Source organism: Pezoporus flaviventris, unplaced genomic scaffold, assembly GCF_033815535.1.
Source record: "Pezoporus flaviventris isolate CSIRO_AGI_PZ_B2104156 unplaced genomic scaffold, CSIRO_AGI_Pfla_v1 ptg000007l, whole genome shotgun sequence".
Lineage (NCBI taxonomy): Eukaryota > Metazoa > Chordata > Aves > Psittaciformes > Psittacidae > Pezoporus > Pezoporus flaviventris.
Window position 1 is genome coordinate 44606303 of NW_026892555.1, and position 21622 is coordinate 44627924.

The 21622-nt window shown below is 36.4% G+C and overlaps 1 protein-coding gene across 1 annotated transcript; it reads left to right on the forward strand.

Annotated features, from left to right (window-relative positions):
* Nucleotides 1-1135: 1135 nt before the first annotated feature.
* On the forward strand, nt 1136-20131 carry LOC133266896 (desmocollin-2-like). Its single transcript, XM_061448601.1, has 13 exons — nt 1136-1256; nt 2489-2644; nt 3492-3636; nt 4770-4936; nt 6020-6154; nt 7424-7609; nt 9036-9295; nt 9493-9635; nt 11149-11364; nt 12956-13192; nt 15153-15274; nt 16471-16707; nt 17466-20131. The coding sequence occupies exons 1-13, from the start codon at nt 1212-1214 to the stop codon at nt 17661-17663; spliced, it is 2247 nt and encodes a 748-aa protein (XP_061304585.1). The 5' UTR covers nt 1136-1211; the 3' UTR covers nt 17664-20131.
* Nucleotides 20132-21622: the final 1491 nt, after the last annotated feature.

Here is a 21622-nt window from a genome sequence, read left to right on the forward strand (position 1 = left end):
TTCCTGAAGGCAAAAATTATAAGACTTAGTATCACCATTAGGCATTTGCATTAATTAATCATTTTCACTGATTTTGTGGGGCAAATGTCATAGCTACTGATCCAGTAATGAGCGTGTCTCCAGCATTTTTTGCATTTAAACATACTAGTTCATCTCTCATGCTTCAGTAGTTTCACCAGTGTAATAGCATCTTGTTGAAAGATAATCATGAAGCACCCATATCCTTTAGGAAACACTGAACACAAGAGTGGTGTTGGTCAAATCTGAGTGCATAAATGAGTTCTAGAATCTATATTTGTGATGCTTAAATGCGGAATGAGCAGATTTTTGAGGATTCCATGTGTCAGTAAATGTAATTTTTACTTAGGGATTTCTTTTTTGTTTTCTGAGGGATGTTATTGTCTCACTGTCTGAATTATTGTCTGAATATATATATTTTTTACAGTTGATTTGAAAGAATGCCTTCAGTCTGCAGAGTTTATCAGTTCCAGTGATGGAAACTTCAAAATTCTGGAGGATGGTTCTGTGTATACAACATCTGCTGTTTCTTTTTCTGCTGAGAAAAAGACTTTTGCCATATTACTTAAAGATATTCAAGAACAACTAGAAAAGAAAATACATGTTAGCTTGGTGGAAGAAGAAACAAAGGTGAGCTTCTAGCTACAAGATCCCTATTTGAAATACTGTATCATAGAGTACAGCTTCATGCTGAGTAATTGTATTTGAATTTTGGAAATCAAGTAATTAGGCAAAGCACTATAGGTTAGAGTGTATTTTTATTTAGCAGTTGTTGATTACTGTGTTGTTTAAGTCAACACAGAGCTCCTTTCTGAAATGGAAGATGCAAGGAAATGGAAGAAAGCAAGGAACTTAATAGGAATGTCAAGAATCTTAAAAGCCATGTTTGAGCAATTAAAGCAGATTTTGATCATGCAAAGTATTACAATGAATGAAAAAACTCTTGGAATACTATCACAGGCATAATCAGCAGTTAAGACTTTGGAAAAAAATGGTTAGTGGGAAAATTGAAATGGAGGATAAAAAAGATGAAAATTCAGAACAATAGCTAAGCAAAAATACATGAAGTAAGAATATATGGGTATATTCTTACCTGTCTTTTTATCTTCTGGGCCCAGACACAGAAGACCAGGCATGCTAGAGATACAGTTCTCAAGCGAACTAAAAGAAGGTGGGGGCCTATTCCATCTGTTATGATAGAGAACTCACTGGGACCTTTTCCACTACAAATACAGCAGGTATATTTTATACAAATCCTAATTTTATGACCCAAACTAGTATTGTGTGTGACTTTTATGATAAAAGAAGAACAAAAGTGAGCTCTCTTGTATTCCCTACTGATGCCATTCCTGCTGTTATTCCTCTGTCTTGTTCTGTCCTGTTCAGTGTGTATCTTGAGATCTTTTTGCTGAAGCAACTTGTGATCACAGTTGTTGGGATGAACTGGAAGTGTGTAAAAATTGTAAAAGCAGAGAGGCACACTATTGGAAGAGAGCTCATTGGCTTGGAAATCAATAAAGTGTGTAATTAAAAAGCCCAACAATCCCCAGAAAACATTGCCTAGAAAATGGTTTTGTAAACACAGGGTAAGGGAAATCTTACTTGCGTGTCTACATCCTTTCTGGAGCACGAGGTGTGTACCTGTAGCATTGAAGACTGACTATAGCCTATATTATTAGGAAAAGTACTTACTGTTGTAAAACAAGTAGGCGTGAAAGAGAAATGCAAGAACTAAAGTTATCATAGATCCATCTAGCCTTCACTAGATTACAGAGAGGCTGGTAGCAGATATGTAGAGACAAGTGTAATAACAGAGTCTGTGAAGAGCAATTATTCTTCTACTAATTTTACATTCCTAACTTCCGGCATTCAATAGGTAAGGAAAGTACTTGAGGAGGGGAGTGTTTTTAAATAGGTAGCTGCTAATGTCACCTCCTTGATGCTTGTAACGAAATGCAGAGAGACTATCTGAATTGGCATATCTCTGGACTATAGGCAGTCTCCTTCCTTCCTCTCTCCTTTTATTTCCTCCCTTCCTACTTTGCTTTTTCTTGTCTTGTTGCAAACCACATTCTCAGTGGGTGCGCTAAACCTGAAATCTCTTGAACAGGGACAGAAACAGTAAGCCATCTGTATCTGACTGTGCCTTGTTTGTGCAGTATTCTAGTGAGATTAGATTTGAAAACACTTTTTTTATGCACACTGTTATTTCTTTAATTGTTTGATAGTCATAAACATTTCTGAGTATGAATTAACTACCCCAATGTACACACATTGAAAAGGAAAGCAATTGCATGGCAAGCTGTTCTGTGAAGTTTAAGCTGGTAAAGAAGTAGAGGTATATCAAGTTGTTTTTTTTTTTTCTTTCAAAGAGTTCCTGCTTGTGCTAAATATGGTCGTGAAAAAGGGGGGAAATACATTAGAAGGATGATGCTGTTTTCCTTAGGCTTAAAAAATGCATTCTTTATAGGTCCAGTCGGACACAGCTCAGAACTACACCATTTACTATTCTGCAAGTGGACCAGGAATTGATCAAGATCCAAAGGGTTTGTTTTACATAGAAAGAGAAACTGGGAATATCTTTGCTACCCGTGCAGTAGACCGTGAACAATATCCGAGCTTTCAGGTATAGATCTAAAGTGTGCAAATATAATTAAATCTTTTTTTTCTGTTGTACATGTATTCGAAGGCTGGGTGACAGGGGAAAAACTGGGAGCAGACAAGATCTGAGTAATATCTTTGGTGTTACAGAGATGAAAATCAGTTACAAATAAATATCTGGTCATCTGCCTCTACAGAGTAGTTTTGCTTTTTATTACTTAGACTCTAATTATAGCATAAATGAGCTATTTATGCTATAATTTACAGCATAAGTGAGCTATTGCATTTACATCACTTTTGAGAAGAGTTTGAAGTTATCCCAGAGTTTTTCAGGGAAGGTTGGTAAGGTGGCATAGAAACAAAATCATGAGAAACTATAGACCTGAGCCTCTCTTTCTCAAGCTGTTTCAGTGTTTTGTTAGCAAGGTACACTGCTCTCTCTGCTGGCTGAGATGTGTAAGAAGGCAGTAGAAACATCTTCCAAAGAGTTAGGTAATTTCCAGTAACTATTACTGCAGTAACTATTACTGCAAATTAGATTATGTTGTAATGGACAAATAGTTTTGCTGCTGTTCTTGATTTTGTTCTAAATAGACATATTTACATCAAAATTTTTGGTAAAAGTATTTTTACCAAATATTTTCAAATACTTGTAGTGCAAGGAATGGAAAGGGGGAAGATTGGAAAGCATTTAAAGGGTTTGTGTTGCTGTCATAAGGTATCAGTCACTTCCCCTTTCATGTGGCTGAAGAGCCTGGGCTTGAGCTTTGCATGCTATATTTCACTTTATTGACTCCTCCTTTGAACTGAAAGTGTAATAATACTTTATGTTGCTTAAGGATGAAGTGAATTATTGAATTTATGTCTTTCAGATCATTTGCTTCGCAACCACTCCAGATGGTTATTCACCAGAGGTACCACTTGTGCATACAATCAGGATAGAGGATGATAATGACAATGCTCCATATTTTACACAGGACCTTTTTGAGTTTTCTGTCCCTGAAAATTCCAAACCTGGTAAGAAATTGTTCTAAATCAGTAAACGCAATTACCACTACTCGGCTCATTTGCATACCAGTATGACTAAGTGTAATCTTGCCTTTTAATCACTTTCAGTGGCATTTCCTAAGGAGTGCTTCTTTACAGCAAAGACAGAATTTGCAAAGAGCAGATCAAGATTTCTTAAGGATTAGAAAATCCAAAATGCCATCTCAATCATATTGAAAAGCATTGTTCAAGTAGAAGTTTTTAAAAATTGATATTATTTGATGTTTCTAAGAACTTCCGAATGTTATTCTTTTCATTTTATCCAAGACGCCTGTTTCCATAAAATGTTTTGATTGACAGAACAGCAGTTTTTAACAATTAGTTTCATAAGCAACTAAATTAGATGTGTCCTAAGGTGTAAAAGGCCTTTGATTAAGCTTAGAGCATTTTTCTGAGCTGATGAACCAAGGACTTTTCCTGAGAGAGGACAGGAGGGAACAAAGTCTTGCTTCTGCCTGTACTTGTAAAAGGTAGGGATTTGCCTGTTACTGACTTCACTTGTCTGTGTTACAGAGGACAAAAGCAGGAGGGGAAGGTGGACCTCAGAGAATAAGGAATGCAAAAGCCATCGTATACCCTTCGTTGCTCATCTCTTAGGCTAAGGCTATAGAGTGGGGAAAGTCTAATGCGCTTCACAAAAAAGGAAGTAAAGTATCTTCCACTTCACCCCAAAACATCAATTGCATTTCACTATCTGAGCTGCTCTACTTGCTGATATAAAGCGGAGTTCCAAAACTGCTGGGGCTATAGGCATAAAATACAGCAGCTCTCCCCACAAAGCAGGACTAAACCTTCCCTTTGCATTCTCCCTGCAACTCCTCTTCAGCTGTGATTGAGATGGTCAGTTAGAACACACTGTCAAGAACACTAACTGAAATCTAGAAATTTTAGTATTTATTTCTGATAGCTCAATAATTTCAACTTTGTCTAAGAAGGGAAGAAAAAAAAAGCCATTACTGTATTTTAGTACCATTTACTGTGTTTTTAATATTATTTTCATTTAAAGCTATTTTCATGTATCTAAAATATAAATACCTGTTCAAATAGCTTTTGATTATTTCCAGATTTTTCTGGAACAAAAAATTGCTGTATTGTGTTCACAGGTGTCATTGTTGGAAAGGTGACTGCGGAGGACAGAGATGAGCCTTATACTCTGCATACTACGTTGAAATACCGCATTGTGTCACAAAATCCACCAGTAACTCCAGCATTTTCTTTACATAGTGACACAGGTGTCATTGCTGTATTATTGCCACAGCTGGACAGAGAGGTGATGTTTTCTGAAGCATGTTTAGCTGTCATCTAGTGCACACAGATAGCTTCTTAACTGCTGGCATGGGAATCACCTGACAAATAATTGTTTATGATTTTTATTTCCCTCACTAACGAGCTTCTGAACCTTTCCAGAGATCTGTAATTTGTCCAAAGAATTTCTGTATAGATGTACCATAGTCTAGCTAATCTTTGCAGGAGACCTCCCACTGCTCTCTTACTTGACCTATGGATTGAAAGTCCCATGAATTTTCACTCTTTTTCTGTTCATGAATCCCATGAGCCACTCTTTCCTCCTAATCAAGCTTTGTTTGAGGTGCTGCTTGCTTCTCTACAGGGTAAATGAACCAGCTCTTTTGGAAGTAATTGGTCATCATGTGCTTAACAGAAATATCTCTGATATCTGAAGCTAAACAGCAATATAACATTTCCTAAAATTAAAGTCCAAACCATTTATACTTATCAGCTAACTTTCAAGTAAATAAGATACAGGGGTTTTAGTTATTATTTTATTTGGGATTTTTTTTATGGGAGGGGGTAAAATGTGCTGTGAGATACCGTTTATACTAGAAAATCTGACAGGCATGGGTTATTCAAAATAATATTTCTAGCATAAGACAGTCGTTCTAGAAGAAAATCACTGCTGCAGGTACATCTTTTCTGAGGATAAAAGGACTCATATTCTGGCATACTTATGTTGCTTCATGGCTGAAAGTCCACGTTAGCAGTGAATTGCAGAATTGTGTAGTTGCAGGTACACTGCTCAACTTCTGTAGCAAGAGAAAAATGCAGTGAGTCTGAGCGTCACTGTGACTACTAAAGAAAATATCACAGTGACTACTGGGGGAAGAAAGGCTTGATAAAATTAGTCTACTGCCTATCTTCTAATGATAAATCTATGAAGTGTGGAACAGGAGGGGTGTTTTTCCTCCACCTAAGAAACCTAATGCTTTTTCCAGGCACTGAATTTAGAGCAGAGTTAGGGAACTGTAGTAAAATATTTAGTTCTACTCTTGTGTGTAATTATGTGATTGAAGAATGAGTATGCCAAACTTCTTTATGCTTTTATTCCTCTTTTCAGCTGGTACCCAGTTACACTTTGTTAGTTGAAGTGAGAGATATGGCAGGCCAGCCTTTTGGTTTGTGTACTACAGGAACTGCTGTCATTAGAATTGAAGATATGAATGACAATGCACCATGCTTTAAACAAATGCAAGTAAGTCTTCTTAAATGTCTGTTAAAAAGGGGGGGGAGGGGGAACCAACTCCAAAAAAGCCTATTTTTATCACCTTTCTAGTTTCCTGAAGGGCAGTCCCTCAGTGAAGCCTAATGCCCTGAGACAGCTAATGCCAGTATAGACATTTCAAAGCACCCTGTCCGTTGATGTGCTGTTTGTTAATTAGACCTATTATTATGTTAGTTGCTTTGATTCATTTGCCTTATGTTCTGAGAGAAAGCTGACATGACTCATTCATTCACTTCTGCTGCAATGCATAGTCTTAGAAATCCCATAATTTAACCATTTTCAGGGAGAGGACAGATTTACTCCTAAGCATTGTCATGACCTTGTTACCATTTGGCCAGCTTTTGGCTACTTGTCTATTGCAAATGTAAAAGTTAGTGTCGATGAAGTAGATGAAAGTATTTTCACCAAAGTTTTCTAGTTTTTCCAACTTCTCTTTCATCCACAGAAGTATTATTTAAACCACTTCTTGTTCACCAATAGCTACAACTCATACTTAAGTCTTTGCTTATTGCAGCCATCTGCAGGTCTTAATAGCAACATATACAGGCCAAAATACCATGGGAGATTTTGTAATATGAAATTCATAAAAAAATAATTCATTACCCATGAGGCACACATACCTTGTCCTTTTCATTCACTACTGTAGAATATCATCAGTAGTATTAATTCAGAATCACTCTTATTCTGTATAAGCTCAAGAAGCACAGATAACGTAACTCTTTCAAAAAATAAAAAAGTGGGAAGGATCCTTTCATCCTTTGCTGTCCAAGTACAGATGTATTTCACTCTTCTTGGCTTTCCTTCAAGTTCCTGTGGGTTTTTATATATATGTTTTGTTTTTTTTTTTTTTTAATTTATCCCCATGTCTTTTCTAATGCTGAGCTTGATGGTGTAGGCAAATTAGCATGTAGAGCTGAGGTAACTGGGGAGAACTGTGCTAATTTACATTTCCTGGAAGGAGAATTCCAGGCTTAGTTATATTAGTGTATGAAGGAGCTGAGATTTCATCTGTGCTGTCAGGAGAGGTTTTACTGTTTCACTTAGGGTGTAAGGGAGAAGTGGGAGAATTATGCTAATGCATGAAAACAAAGTAAATCATTACAGCAACTTGGTAAATTGACCCCTTGGGTTTAAGTAGTCTTATCTAAATACAGTGTTCTTCAGTCCTGCATCATAGAATGGTATTCTTCAATTCAGATTGGTTTTTTTCTTTTTTTTTTTTTTTCTGGATACTCCAAGTATGAAACACGAGTGGAGGAAAACAGAGTGAACGTAGAAATACTGAGAGTCTCTGTTGTTGATCTTGATGAACCTGGCTCGCCTGGCTCAGGAGCAGTGTATGAAATTATAAAGGGAAATGATGATCAGTCCTTTGAAATTACAACAGACAAAAATACAAATGAAGGAATACTGTGTGTTGTTAAGGTATGTAGAAATGGAGCTTCTAGAGGAAAATTTGTATGTCTTCAGGTATTGCTTTTAAAACCAATAATCTAGAACTCATTCAACGAATATCAGTAACTATCAGGCAAATCACGCTTTCTCCTGATCTGAACTCTCTTCTAGTTCACATTGCATAATGCGCTGCAGCTGGGTTCATATGCTGGGTTCATAACCTGCAAAACTCAACACCCAGACTACTCCGCAGTTTTGCACGTAATTCAAGGAATTCCGTTTGGTTGGTCATTCCAGAATAGCTTGGTGCTTTTGCCTGGTTCCACAGTTGGAGTTGCTTATACTTAGGGATGTAAGTGAGGAATACTTAATGGTTCGGTTTTTAAGAGAAATGGGAGTGTTGCAAAGGAGGGGAAGGATGAACACCTTCTCTAGCCTTGCCCTCTGTGGGAGTTGTTTGAACTTACTAATTCAGGATAAACCTCTCCAGGTTTTATTTTGCAGGGTAGTGACTTCAGGTTTGCTTTTTTTAATGTGTGAGGGAGTCCGTGTACATGTAAGACTACATTTTAGTTTAGTTACTTGTTATACCTAGTACTTTACAGATGTGTCCTTTTATCAGGGCATTCTTTATCGGGTTGTCCTTTATCATCATGCTTCACCCGGCTATTTTTTATTATCTCTTAAAACTGCAATAGCAAGTAACTTCTAAGGATCAGGGAAGATTAATACTTAATTTTGAAAATGTAAATCATAAGGATAGAGTTGGGGGGGTTTATTTATTGTTTTTTTTGTTGCTGGCAATTATTAGAACCTTTCCTAAAGCTACATCCTTGGTATACAGACTCTGTTAAAATTTCTTATGTTTAAAGTAATGCTGTAGTAAACTAAAGAGTATTATGACTTTAGGATATAAATAGCTGTATTAAAGGCATACAGTGATACTGGAGAAGTTGTCTGAAGGATAAATGGAAGATACTGATCAACACCACAACTTCAGATAGTTCAGATGTATTTCCAATGGATGAAGTCTTACTAGGAAGTAAATGTAGATGCTAGCAAGAAGCATGATTCACCTGTGTTGGAAAGGAAGTATACGTAACCTAAAAAAACCCAGCCAACTAGATACAGGATTAGAAAATCCTCTACCACATGTAATTCTTATCTTGGTTTGATTATTAAGTGACTATCAGAATATTCACCTAAAATTTTACAGTGGTGCTGCTTACCTTATTAGGGGTAGTTCCTCAGGTTTTCTTTGAGTAACTTAGAACTTGACTTTTTTCATACTATGCCCCTTTGCCTTGTGTCAAGCTGGATGTTCCAGAAGGATAGCTGACTTCTTTTGTAAATAAATGTGGTACAGTTTTATCTATTTAATAGTTGGGCAGTGGAAACAATACCAAGTTTTGTATTGGTTTAAAAGAAAAAAACAACACCCCACCTCTTATTACAGGGACTGGACTATGAAAATGCCAAGCAAAGGATCCTTGTGATCGCAGTCAACAATGAGGCACCCTACATGCTGGCACCACATTCACAACAGCTTTCCCAGAGCACCAGCTCTGTTACAGTGCATGTCCTGGATGTAGATGAGGGGCCGGTGTTTAAACCCTGTCTGTTACGCATAGATGTTAAAGAATGTGAGGACATTGGAACAGCTATTGGGAGATACGTAGCAGAAGATCCAGAAACTGGAAATAGTGAAGGCATAAGGTATGAAAAGCTACTAATTTGTTTATAGTACAGCATGAGTGGGATATGGGAAGGGAGAAATAGTTGTTGATGCTGTATGTGTGTGGGTGCATCTGCACACACGAGTGTATGTGAATACATGTATCTATATGTGTATGTATGTACATACATGTGTGTATATGTTTGAGATCTTTAACCGAACAAGTTATTCTTGATAGCTACCGGATAGCACCTGGACAATGTAATTGGATCAACATAGATGAAAAATCGGGTGAAGTCAGAACTGTTAAAGTCTTGGACCGAGATGTAGGAGATATGAGAAGAGGTCAATGCAATATCACAGTCCTTGCAGTAGACAGAAGTGAGTACTAAATGTTGTTGGTATTCCTTGTGGTCTCTGTAACAGATACTTACATGAAAATTTAGAATGAGGACAGCTATGTTGTTTCAGACCAGAGGTCCACATAGTCCCTTGTCTTGTCTTTGGGATAGCTCTATCAAATGCTTAGGGAATATTATACAGTAGGGAATGCATTTCAAAAATTGGGGCAAATTCTCAATGTTTTTAAAAGTTATCTGCTCCCATTTAAAATCCTTCAGTTAGGTTTAAATTGAGGGATTTTCCTGTGAATTGCATTCCTTTTATTTCCCAGCTCTTTTTTAAATGGTACCACTTGGCAGCTGTGAAGTTGATAAAAGAAAGGAGAGAGAGAACTCCTTGGAAAAAGTTGTTAACCTTGCAAGTTTTTCTGTTTCATGCTCTGTTTGACTTCTTGGTGTCATGCATTTAGAAACCCTTAATTTAAGGACCTCTAAGAATAGCTGTATTCATTGCTGTGTGTTATTGTGCTCTTATTCTCAGTCCTCTAGATTCTGTAACAGTGTTAACACTATGTGTTGCTCAAGTGATAAGCTGTCACATATTACTCTAATCATAAAGGAAGGGTTATAAACTCAGATTCTCATTCTAAAACAGGTTTTTGTTCTGACTTAATGTGAGTGATCATCTATTTCTGATTAATTTGTGTATATGCATTTATTGTAGGGAAAGATGTAATTTTGCCTTAACATCATGTACGCAAGAAGATTAAATCGACCTTTCACTTCCAAGTGCTAAATGTACCAAATAGATTATCAAAAAAAATGTTAGGCCACACCTTAAATTCTAAAATAAGTATCTTGTATTAAAAAGGAAAAATAGACTGCCTTTATAAATCCAGTGGCAGGATTTAGTATGAGCCCTTATGTGCTTAAGCCACAGTAGGAGTAGAGAGCAGACCATTGAAAGTTGCTTTGCAGCTAAAAATTCTAAACCTAAAGCTTGCATATTCAAATTAAATGTAGATAATATGAATTTAAATTGTTTAGAATTTCTGTTGCATAAAAAGTAAACAACTGACTCGGAGGGAAGAGGACTTCTGAAAGTGTTTGTGTTCCAAGGAAGGGAGGGTAGAGAAAGTGTAATCTATTTCCTCCTTCCAGAAGTGAAAAGGCTGGAAATCTTCACTTTCTGCTTTTGACTCAGTTTAGTGTTGCATCCTTTATCCTTGATTTATGGGCTCTTTCTCCTCTTATCATCATAGAATATTATCTGTGCCCACACATATCTCAGCAAAATACATTGTGTGCACATGCAGAATATGGAACTTTGGGAGCTGTTGATCCATTCTATAACCAGCCAAACAAAGAGAAGCAGCCAAGAGCAATCTCTGGGAGCCCCTCTCTCTCTTTTTGGCTAGATCAGCAGCTGCTTTCCACCTTACTTCTGAACTTGGATATTACAATTTACGACATTTCATTGTGAAAGTTTGGAGTAGAAATAAATATGTGAATGTTATAAGTAAGTACTATAAGTAGTTATTTTTATCTCATAGATGGCAAAACAGGCACTGGGACAATTCAGGTTTTCATCGTGCCTGGGAACAAGAATTACCCACGAATCACCAAAACTGAGTATATCATGTGCAGAGACAGAAAACCGATCTGCCTTACTGCACAGGATGGTGATGAGTCTCCTTACAGCACACCCTTCGTCTATCGCATAACTGACCGTAGCTTGGCTTCCATGTGGAAGATAACTCGACACAATGGTAACTTAATGCTTTGTCCTCCTCACTTTGCTGTAGGTTGCCAGAGGAGCCTTTGCTACATCTGCCTAGGGGGGACTATAAGAATAGATTAGTTGAATGTATGTTAGGTATTGGTGTACTCGGTGGGGCTGACAAGGTAGGCCTGATAATCTCCAGTGGTTCCTCTGTTTCATTTACTATACAGGAGGAGATCAAGATTATGCCAGAAATAAAGGGAAACAGCTAAAGTATTCTTTATTTTAACTGTCCTGGGTTTGAAACAGTTTGCAGAAGAAGGTGGCACTGTTTGCATCACAAAAGGAATGAGAAGGGTAGTATGTTCTGCCTCTTAAAGCATAAACCAGAATCCGTCCCCAGCATCCTTGGGTCAGCTACCAGCTGCTGTCTGAAATGATGATGTAAAAATATTAGGTGGGAGAATAAAAATAGGTATAATGAAGTGTGTCATCATAATTTAAAAGAAATTTAAGAATGAAATGACTACTACTTTAAAGAAAAATTCAACTTTTCTTAAGCTGCTATTTATGGGGGAGAACTGGAAAACTGAAGTTTTACCTAAAATTGAATAGATGCTGACTAAAAAAATCATGGCAGGTTTTTTTTCTTAGTACTGCAGTCAGCCAGCACATTTTTAGTAAAGCTGAGCTGGGTGAAAGAAAACATTACTATCTCCCTTAATGTATTTCTATTAACTTTTATAATTTCAATAGAAGTTAAATAATGTATTAGCAAAGGAATTGCTGTTTCCTAAAATTTGCTTATATAAGAAGTTATAGCTGATGGTGGTTTCTTGGTGGGTGCTAGGTGTTGGCAACAAGAGCAGCACATATATTTGCTGCTATGTTGTAATGAATTAGACTGAAAAGGATCCGATTCTCATCGGATGTTCCATCCAACATCACTAATGAAATGCAAAAGACAGCAAGGATGTCTAAGAGCCTTAAGGTTTGTATTGCGCAAATTGAAAAAAAAAAATATTTGGATGATAAATGTAGTTTCATATATCTCATCATAAAGCAACATTATATACATCAGTGTCTGTCTTGTACATATTTCTCACAAATGATTTCTTTTGCCCTTTAAAACACATGGTCACTAATCATTGCTGCTGTGGAGGGCAGTAGACTAAATGGATTTTACTTCCCAATGAATATAGCAATAGAGCTAAAGAGTGGAAGAAGTATAAATTAAATTTACAATTATTCCACCCACACTACCGTAAGTCCTTTTAATAAATAGTTGATGGTCTTTACTAGTAAGCCCAAATAGTTTCATTTATTATAATCAACTGAATGAGAGTTTAAAATCATATGTTTTCAGAAAGCTGTGTGAGGTTTGCTTTTTCAATTCTAACATTTAAAAGGTGCTGAATGTATGAATGCTTTCAAGATGTAGTTTTGTGTCAACACATTTGAGCTAGCTTTAAACTAGCTAATGCAGATCTGGTAGCAGTGTAGCTGTAACCAAAGGGAATATTGTGACTATGTTCACATTTGTGACAACAGAATTTCAATTATTATTAACACTAAACCTGTTTTCTTCTGGTTTGTTTTTTTTGTTTGTTTGTTTGTTTTGTTTGTTTTCTTTTCAGATAATTCTGTATATCTTTCACCAAAGGGTGATATTCCATTTGGTACATATGATATTCCTATAAGTGTGATTGATAATGGAGGAAAGGTAGGAGAGAACCACATAAAAGTCAACCTCTGTGATTGTGTTACTCCAACCGAATGCAATGGTGGCCAAAGCCGTGAACTTTCTGGTGGAAATGTTACTCTTGGCGTGTGGGCCATCCTTGCAATGATCTTAGGGTCACTGTTATTGCTGCGTAAGTACACTTGTTTTGTTTTTTTTAACACTAAATGCAAAATACTTAATTTTAAAATTAGCTAAAGGCACCTGATTCAAACTTGATTCAAACATTTCTTTCTTTATTTAGGCAGCTGTATGTCAGTCACCACTGACTTAATCTAGCTACTCAGTTTGTATCTGTATCACAAGCTTCTTGCTCTCATCTTCTCCTGCAGTTACTGTGTGTAGATTTTTGTTTATTCTTCTAAGTACAGTTTATGTAAAATATTCTATGTATTCATGCTAGCAAGGCCAGAAAACCTGCATTCAGAACTTGAACCAGAAGAGGGTGAGATTTGTAGTGCTTATCAGATCTTGCCTTGAGGCAAGTACAGCAAACTTTGTGAGTTTAGTGCTGGGTTTGGGATGCACATTTCTGTTTATAGGAATGCAGAAATCAATTTCCAAGAGCTTTTTGTGACCTTTCTTGTGTCATGGATTAAAACATGGAGTATCTGAGACATTCACAAGGGATTTTACAAGAGCCAGTGTAATATTGAAGGACAGGTTGGATACCTGTGCAATGGACCAAATTCTTGAAAACATACTGTTTTACTTGAGTTGCCCAAAGACTGACAGATACTTAGCAGGTTAATATTGCTGTTAACCAGTGTGATGGTGGCTGTGATGTGTAATAGCAAAGCTAGATCTTTTTTTTTGGTTGTTTTTTTTTTCTTTTCGCATTTTGTTTGTTTGTGGTTTGTTTGTTTTTAGTTCTTTCTTTTCCATTTTCTCGATTAATGGTCATCTTGTCTTGCCCCTGTTCAGTTCTCCCCCTGTTCTTACTCAAGTAGATAGAGCACTGGGACCTGCACACGTTTTGGGGATAAGATAGGTCCATATTTTATGCCAAGAGAGCAGGTACCCAATTTGTGATACAGCCCAGAGGTGTAGCTTTCAGATATGGGGATGTTCAGTAGGGGGACTGTGTGAAACGTCAGCTAGCTTTTGTCACTACCCTTTGACTGCAGCCTTCCCAGACAGACCCATTATTTTACTGTGGCTAGGTTTTACTCTGTGTGTCTTCTAGTCAGTACTGTCATAGATGTCTTCTTCCCATCTGTCTGCATGAGGCAGCAGCCTGCTGGAACTGCTGATGCAGATCTCACTGACAGCTGCAGAAGCTAAATGAGCTTGAAAGTAGCTCTTGGCCAGTATCCAGAGTTTACGTGTTCAGAGATCAGATTGCTCAGTGGGCAGTTAGGCAGAACTCTTCTGTTCCTTGCGGACTTCTTTATTTTTAAGCTATCAACTTGAAAACAGAAGGAGAGAGAATTCTCTGAATGAAATGTTTAATCCTTTGTTTAGGAGAGGTATTGGTTGCTTGTGAGTCTTTTATATAAAGTAATTCCTGGCTGAGTCTCCATGACAACACAAAGTAGTAGTATAGGAGGGATAAACTGAATACAAGGAATTAAATAAGACTGTTCTGTAACATAATGCTTGAAGTCCTCCAGGGTTCTGCTGACCTTTCTGTGAAGCAGAAGTTGCTGGTATTGGGACCTTTAGCTTAGGACTTTATCATAGTTCCTTATGATATAATTTGACATCTTCATATTCATAAATGAAAAATATGTATAACTTTGTAGGCACAAAATACGATTTTTCACCAGGATTTGGTCTAAGTTTATTACTGTGAAATTTCGCAGTCACAGTGTTTTCATAAAGGATGCTTGCATTTCTTTTAGGGAAAACCAAGATATGTTCTAGAAGAGTGACACAGTTCACCAGTATAGTGAAAACGCCATGTACTGTTTGAAAAAATGTATATATGTACAGTTTTGTGTATGGGCGTTTTTTGAAATGAAGTATTTTTTAACCTATACTTGATGCTTAGGCATTTTAAAAGGCTGCTACTGGAAAATTCATTGTCAGACAGAAGATACCATTATGAGTTAAATTTCATAGTATTTTCCTCACTTATTTCCTTTCTATAGTAATCCTGATCACAATTTGTGGCTGCTGTGGTTCTGGAGTAATGCACAGGCATGTGACTGATGATTGTGCCAATCATAATTTAATCATTTCAAATACAGAAGCTCCAGGAGAAGAAGTGATGGTAAGTTGTCTATTTACTTCAGTGTACTAATGTAGAATTAAGGTATCCATAGCATTTCAGTTCGAGAGCAGGACCACATTCAAGTAAGTGATCTGGTAAAGGAAATAAGCAATACGAATAAGAATACACTCAGGGATCATTAGGTGTGCTTTGCTATTTAAGAAGAACTTGAAAATTCTTTTTTTTAGGCTGAGTTGGTAGTACCATGTATATTTGAACATATCCTGTAGTTCTTAGCCTGGCTGCTTATAATCCTTCCAGACTTTAACTGTTTAGTTGGAAATTTCAGGTGAACTTTTTAATCTCTTCAGTCATTTTCAGCAATGACATTAGGTGGAAATCTACTATTTTGCCTATGTCAAATGTGTGTCTGTGGTAGAACATTACTGCAGGTGCAGTTTCTGCCTTCTCTCTGGAAAATGACCCCAACTACACTTGATTTTTGAGCCGGGGGGGGGGGGGGGGGGGTGGGGGGTGGGTGAATAGTAAATAATCAAATAGTCCATGTTCATGAAATATATTTGTGCTTTTGGCATCTAAATTTTTTTTAAGATTCAGTCTACCATGAACATAGTCCAGCCCAAGACTGCATTCATACACAAGAACTTAGCTCTTTCCTTTCTCCTCTGTCTCCCACTCTCTGACTTTGCCCTCCCCAAGAAAAGGAGATTAGTTTAAAAACCATTCAGTTAACTTCACCTTGAAAAAAATCCTAATGGTGACAAGTGTCAAACTTGTTGCCTATGAAACATAATGTAGTGCCATTATGAACCGATAATGTAGTTTTAATTTGTGATCTAACTGTGTACTAGTTTTAGCACATTTAACGTGTTATGTGAACTTAATGGGTGAAGAAACAGAATGAAACTTATGTATATGACTATATTTGGCTTAGTGGCTTACAGGTTGTTGACTTGAAAAAACCAATTATTTTTACATGTTAAGAAACTAGCTCTCATTGGTTTCAAGATTCAGTATTTGTATCTCATATCATATTTAATTGCAGATTTTTTTTCTGCTCCTTGTGATAGTATTCTTTCCAAAAACCACTTAGTGATCCTTATGCACTAAGTACAGCTTTTTGTTCAAAAAGGGTAGAGACTTCCCAGTTCTCAGTATTGACAGTTCCTGACTGCTGTTTCATCCTTTGAGTTAAAAAATTAAAGGTCTCTCCACTGCTGCATCTTTTTTTTTAGGATCACAATATAATTCCTCTACAGAATACATGTGATCAAGGAGGATATGGAATAAAAACAGGAGATCAACAAACATTTGAAATGACTAAAGGAAGAGGGCATACCTTGGAATCAGTCAAAGGAGGTGGACATCAGACTCTGGGATCAGTTAAAGAAGGAGGAGGACAGACTATGATGGATACATGTAGATACTCCTACTCAGAATGGCATAATTTCACACATCCTCGTTTAGGTGAAGTAAGTATTCCCAAATCGTTTGGTGTTTTTTTTTGTTTTTTTTTTTGAGTGTAGGCTATGGTCAATAAATGCATACATTTCAATGAAGGCATGTATTTGTGCTAGGAGGGTGGCTTTCTGTGGTTTTTGTTTCCTTTGCTCCTCTGCATCCCCTTTGGAATATTGCCCTTTCAAAAAATCATCCTTTCCTTATTTTAGACATAAGTGTAAATAACTTTCTTTTCTTGGCTTAAACTACAGGCAATATGCTATTTTTCATTTACAAGACTTACTTTACTCAAGCTTTTGTTACCTTTTTCTGACAATGTCTGTTGGCCTTATTCTAACTGCTGGCTTTGTACTAATTTAAACCTGATACTTACCTTAGCAGTGTTGCAGGAATGAATGTACAGCATTAAAAATGTAGCTGCTCCATGTTTTGGAGATCAAAAACTCTCACTCCTTGCCTAACTGCTTATGTGTAAATCAGTCTTTTAATTTCGGATAGTGTTGCTTGACAGGTTATTTAAACAGGTTCTTCCTCTTTTATTGTTACATACATGATTAGTAGAAATTATTTATTTATTAAATACTTATATTTTGTAGTCTTAATGATATAGACCAATCATGTGCATTTTTTGTATGTAGGAATCCATTAGAGGACACACTCTGATTAAAAATTAATCAATGAAAGGTAAATCAAAAAGAAATTATTTTTATGCAATATGTTTAGGATAACAATTTAAGAAAATAATAAGATGTGTTCTCTTCTTATGCAGAAGGTGCACCTATGCAGACAGGATGAAGAACAGAAGCACTCTGAAGATTATCTCCTTTCATATAACTATGAAGGAAAAGGATCCTTGGCTGGCTCTGTAGGCTGCTGCAGTGATCAGCATGAAGAAGAGGCACTTGACTTCTTAGATCAGCTGGAACCCAAGTTTAGGACATTAGCAGAAACATGTGTAAAAAGATAAATGTGCCTTTCACAGTGGTGAAAAAAACCCTGTAAATAAGTGGCTGTCGTACTTCTGTGGTACTAGGTATTTTGGAAATGGGGGGGGGGGAGAGGTTTATCAAATTAGTATAGACTGGTGAGAATGTAACTAACTTAACTTTAATTTTCAACTTTTTTTTTTTTAATCTCTGCTAGACACACTCCATCAAAAATAAGGGATTAAAAATATTTTTTCTTTGGACTATGTTGATATAATAATGATAGTTTCTACTTAGATTCCATTTCTTACTCTTTGTGATTGCTTTAAAGTACAAAATTTGGTGTTGTCCTTTCAATTAATTACTCAGCTTCAAGATTTTATTACATTTGGGTTTGGAGAAGGAAAGCTTTTTAGCTTACTGTTTCTTTGTTTTAATTCTGTAGAAATAAACCAAAAAACATTACTGGTGGATCTCAAATACCTTGTTAGTTTTTTAATTTATATGAACTGAGATGCAAAACACTTTTTCATTTTTCACTTAAAATACTGATGAATACATTAGAAATCTTTATATTTTGATTGAAAATTAAATATATATATATTGTATATATGTAAAATAATATTAAAAAATATTTTTTTCTCCTAATGGGTTACCACCCATCAAACTTGCTATCCTAAGGGATTTATGGCATCCACACATAGGGTATCAGCATCGTATGCGAGTATGTATTTTTCTTTTAAGGAAATAAAAAAAAATCAGGAAATAGGGGTAACTGTTGTACTTCAAATGAATGCAAGACAAATCTCATGTTTACTTGACATAAGATTGTACCTCAGCTTCTTGAGATTTTTAACATAGGATCATTACAGAAATGATGAAAATTGCCAAGAGTTTTGTCCAGTGTAGCTACCTCTACCTTTTATACTTGCCTTATTACAGACTTCATTAAATTGTTTCTTTCTGTAAGTAGAACTTGACAGAAGATAGAGCTCAAGTGACCTGAGCATACACTGCATTAATAATGTATTTTACAGATAGCTTTATTTGAGATTCAAAATTACACTTGGATAAACTGTTTTGAGTATATTATGTGGTGGTTGTGGAGGTGAGCATTTGTACAGATCTCTGGCAGAAATCATCTGAATCCCATTTGTTATTTTACTAGATTAAGCATACATATACATTATATATATATCCAAAAGCCTGAGATAGCTTTGGCAGATGATAGTAGTAGGACCTGAATGCTACCTTAAGCGTTTCTGGAATTCAGCCTCTGCTTCCCAGGTTTTATATGTTTTTAATATTTGTACTCCTAGTTAAGTAATCTGTCCTCTGCACTCCAGGAATTTTCTTCTGCCTTAAAAGAACATCTTTCTGACTATAAAAAACTTGTGCAATTACTTTTTTCTGTTCCTATAATTCTGCTTTTAGGATTTGCTCTGTAAACAAAAGCCTTAGGGAGATACTTTTAATTAATTTTCCTATAGTTAATGATCTGTAAAAGAAATTATTACTAACAACAAATAGTCATGCTGCTCTAAATTTCAGTTGCTGTTGACTTCCAGTGGTTGCAGTTTATTCAGCACAAATTATGGTGAGTGGAAATCTGTAACAGTATAAAAATTTAACCAAAGTTGTAAAATAGTACTTTAAAAACCACCTGTGTCACACTGTAAATGGGCTTCAGAATATTTCTGATAAGAACTAGCTGTGGTTAATAACTTCATAGATGAATGTTAAATATATTTTAGTCTACCATTTGAAAGTCATGATGAATTCATCCTGAACTAGATACACTGTCAGTGGTAAGAGCAATAGTCACCAGCAACAAAATACGAGATGAGAACCAAGGTGTTCTGAACTTGCTTTAAAAAATGCATGCTAACACTGTTAGTAGTAGTGTATTAACAGTACTTCTGAACACTATCACTAACATAAATGGCTTTTGCTGTGCATGGATAGGCAGAACTGTAGCTGATGTAAGTCAGGGTGGCTCTGCTGATGCCAGTGGAGCTATGTTGTCTTTATGCCAGGTAAGATCTGTCCCCTTTGTGTCTCATATCTTTAGTTATCGGATATACACTTTTTAAGGTAATGTTAATGTCTTCTTTCTTCCTCCTACTTCTCCACCCCCCCGTTAATGTTTGCTGGTTAGGTTTTGTTGTTTGTTTGCTTGTTTGTTTGTTTTTTAATGATATAAAAATCCTGTGGTTCAGAAGAAACTAAGATAAATAACTGAATGCACTCTTTAGAAAATTACTTGGGCTGTGTCATAGAGAAACCTCTGGAAATATGGTTTCTTGCCTCATGAAATATAGTAGTAGCACTCTTGTAAAGAAATAAACCAGTTTTGTGTAAACTTTAATTGAATTGGCATTGGCTGTTTTAAGTAGATGTTTGCCAAATTTCCACCCAGGAGTTATAATACTGAAATCAAACTAATATTTTCTAGTATAATTTACCTTAAAAATGTTTTCATTTTTTTCTTTTACATTTCAACAAACACCAGTAATGAGTTACTTGCAATTTTTGTTAATTTATAAAGAAAGATTTGTAATTAATACTGCTTGTTTGTGTCTTTTAAAAATTAAAGTTCTGAACTGAATCAGCTATTTCTGTAAAACCAAAAGTAGAAAGGAAATTGAAATGCTTTAGAAAATGAACTGTAAAACATTCTTTTCATTGTATCTTCTAATCACGTGAATGGAAACTTTGTATACAAAGCGTTCAGGTTTACAAATACTAGTACCAAATAACATTTGTGTAAAGCTTACAAATGAAATATTTCAAAATGTATAATTCACTCACTGTTACTGTCTTGAATCACCTTAAAAATTGTGAAGATTTGTTCTTTTCAACTAGGTAATTTGCAAACTACCTACTTGTGTCAACATTACCTTAAAATGTTTTAGGTATATTTTATACAACAGTGAGTAATAAATGTTTTGCAAAATAAAAGTATCTACGAAAATAGTCATTTCTTGTACATGAAAGATAAGCATGCCTGTTTCTAAAGGGGATCTGTATGGATTTCTGAATTTCTGATCATGTCCTCCTTGCAGCATGAGCACTAAGGAGTTGTAGCTGAAGTTTTATAGTGCAAGCTGGCCAGTTGCCTATGGGGCTTTTTTAGTGCTTCTAAAGTGATCACAGAACATTAGATGAACTCAAGATCTTAAAATTTGAAAGCATTACTCTGTCACCTCACTGATAAATTACAGAAAATACACAGTGCCTATTTTCAAAACCTCTTCATGAAAACCAGTGGAAGCAGATAACCCAAACTTCAGATGTTTGGCAGTCATAAAGCTGCAGGATATTAGTAGTGTAGGCATCGTATGATGGCTGTGCTACTATGATTGAGGAACCATATTATTCATGCTTGGGATTGTTCTTCCCCAGGTGCAGGACTTCACATTTCTCTTGTTGAGCTTCATGATGTTCTTACTGGCCCCTTTCTCCAGCCTGTTGAGGTCCCTCTGGGTGACAGCATCACCCTCTGGCATATCAGCTACTTATCCTGGTTTTGTGTCATTAGCAGACTTGCTGAGGGTACACTGTGCTCTACATCATTAATGAAGATGTTAAACAGGACTGGACCCAATATTGACCCCTGGTGTGTGCTGCCAGTTACTGGCCTTCAACCAGACTGCACTGCGTACCACAACCCTTTAGGCTTGGTCTTTAAGCGAGTTTCAGTCCACCTCCCTCTGCTCATACAGCCTGTACATCAACACCAGTTCTATGAGATCTAATGGGAGACTATCAAAGGCCTTACTTACATCCCAGTAGACAATTACAACTGCTCTCTGCCCACCTACCAGGCCAGTCATTTCATCACAGATGTTTATCTTAGTCAAGCATGACTTCCCCTTGGTGAAGCTATGCTTGACTACTGCTGATGTACCTGCACAATAGTTTTCAGGGTTAGCTGCTCCATCACCTTCCCAGGGATCAAGCTGAGACTGACTGGCCTGTAGTTCTTGCCCTTCTTGAA

Excerpts from the sequence above, each read along its gene's own strand:
- LOC133266896 (XM_061448601.1), top strand. The coding sequence starts at position 1,212 with ATGATAGAGAACTCACTGGGACCTTTTCCACTACAAATACAGCAG. Across the intron at positions 4,937-6,019 it reads TGCCACAGCTGGACAGAGAG|CTGGTACCCAGTTACACTTT; the intron begins GTGATGTTTTCT and ends TCCTCTTTTCAG. Across the intron at positions 6,155-7,423 it reads CATGCTTTAAACAAATGCAA|TATGAAACACGAGTGGAGGA; the intron begins GTAAGTCTTCTT and ends GGATACTCCAAG.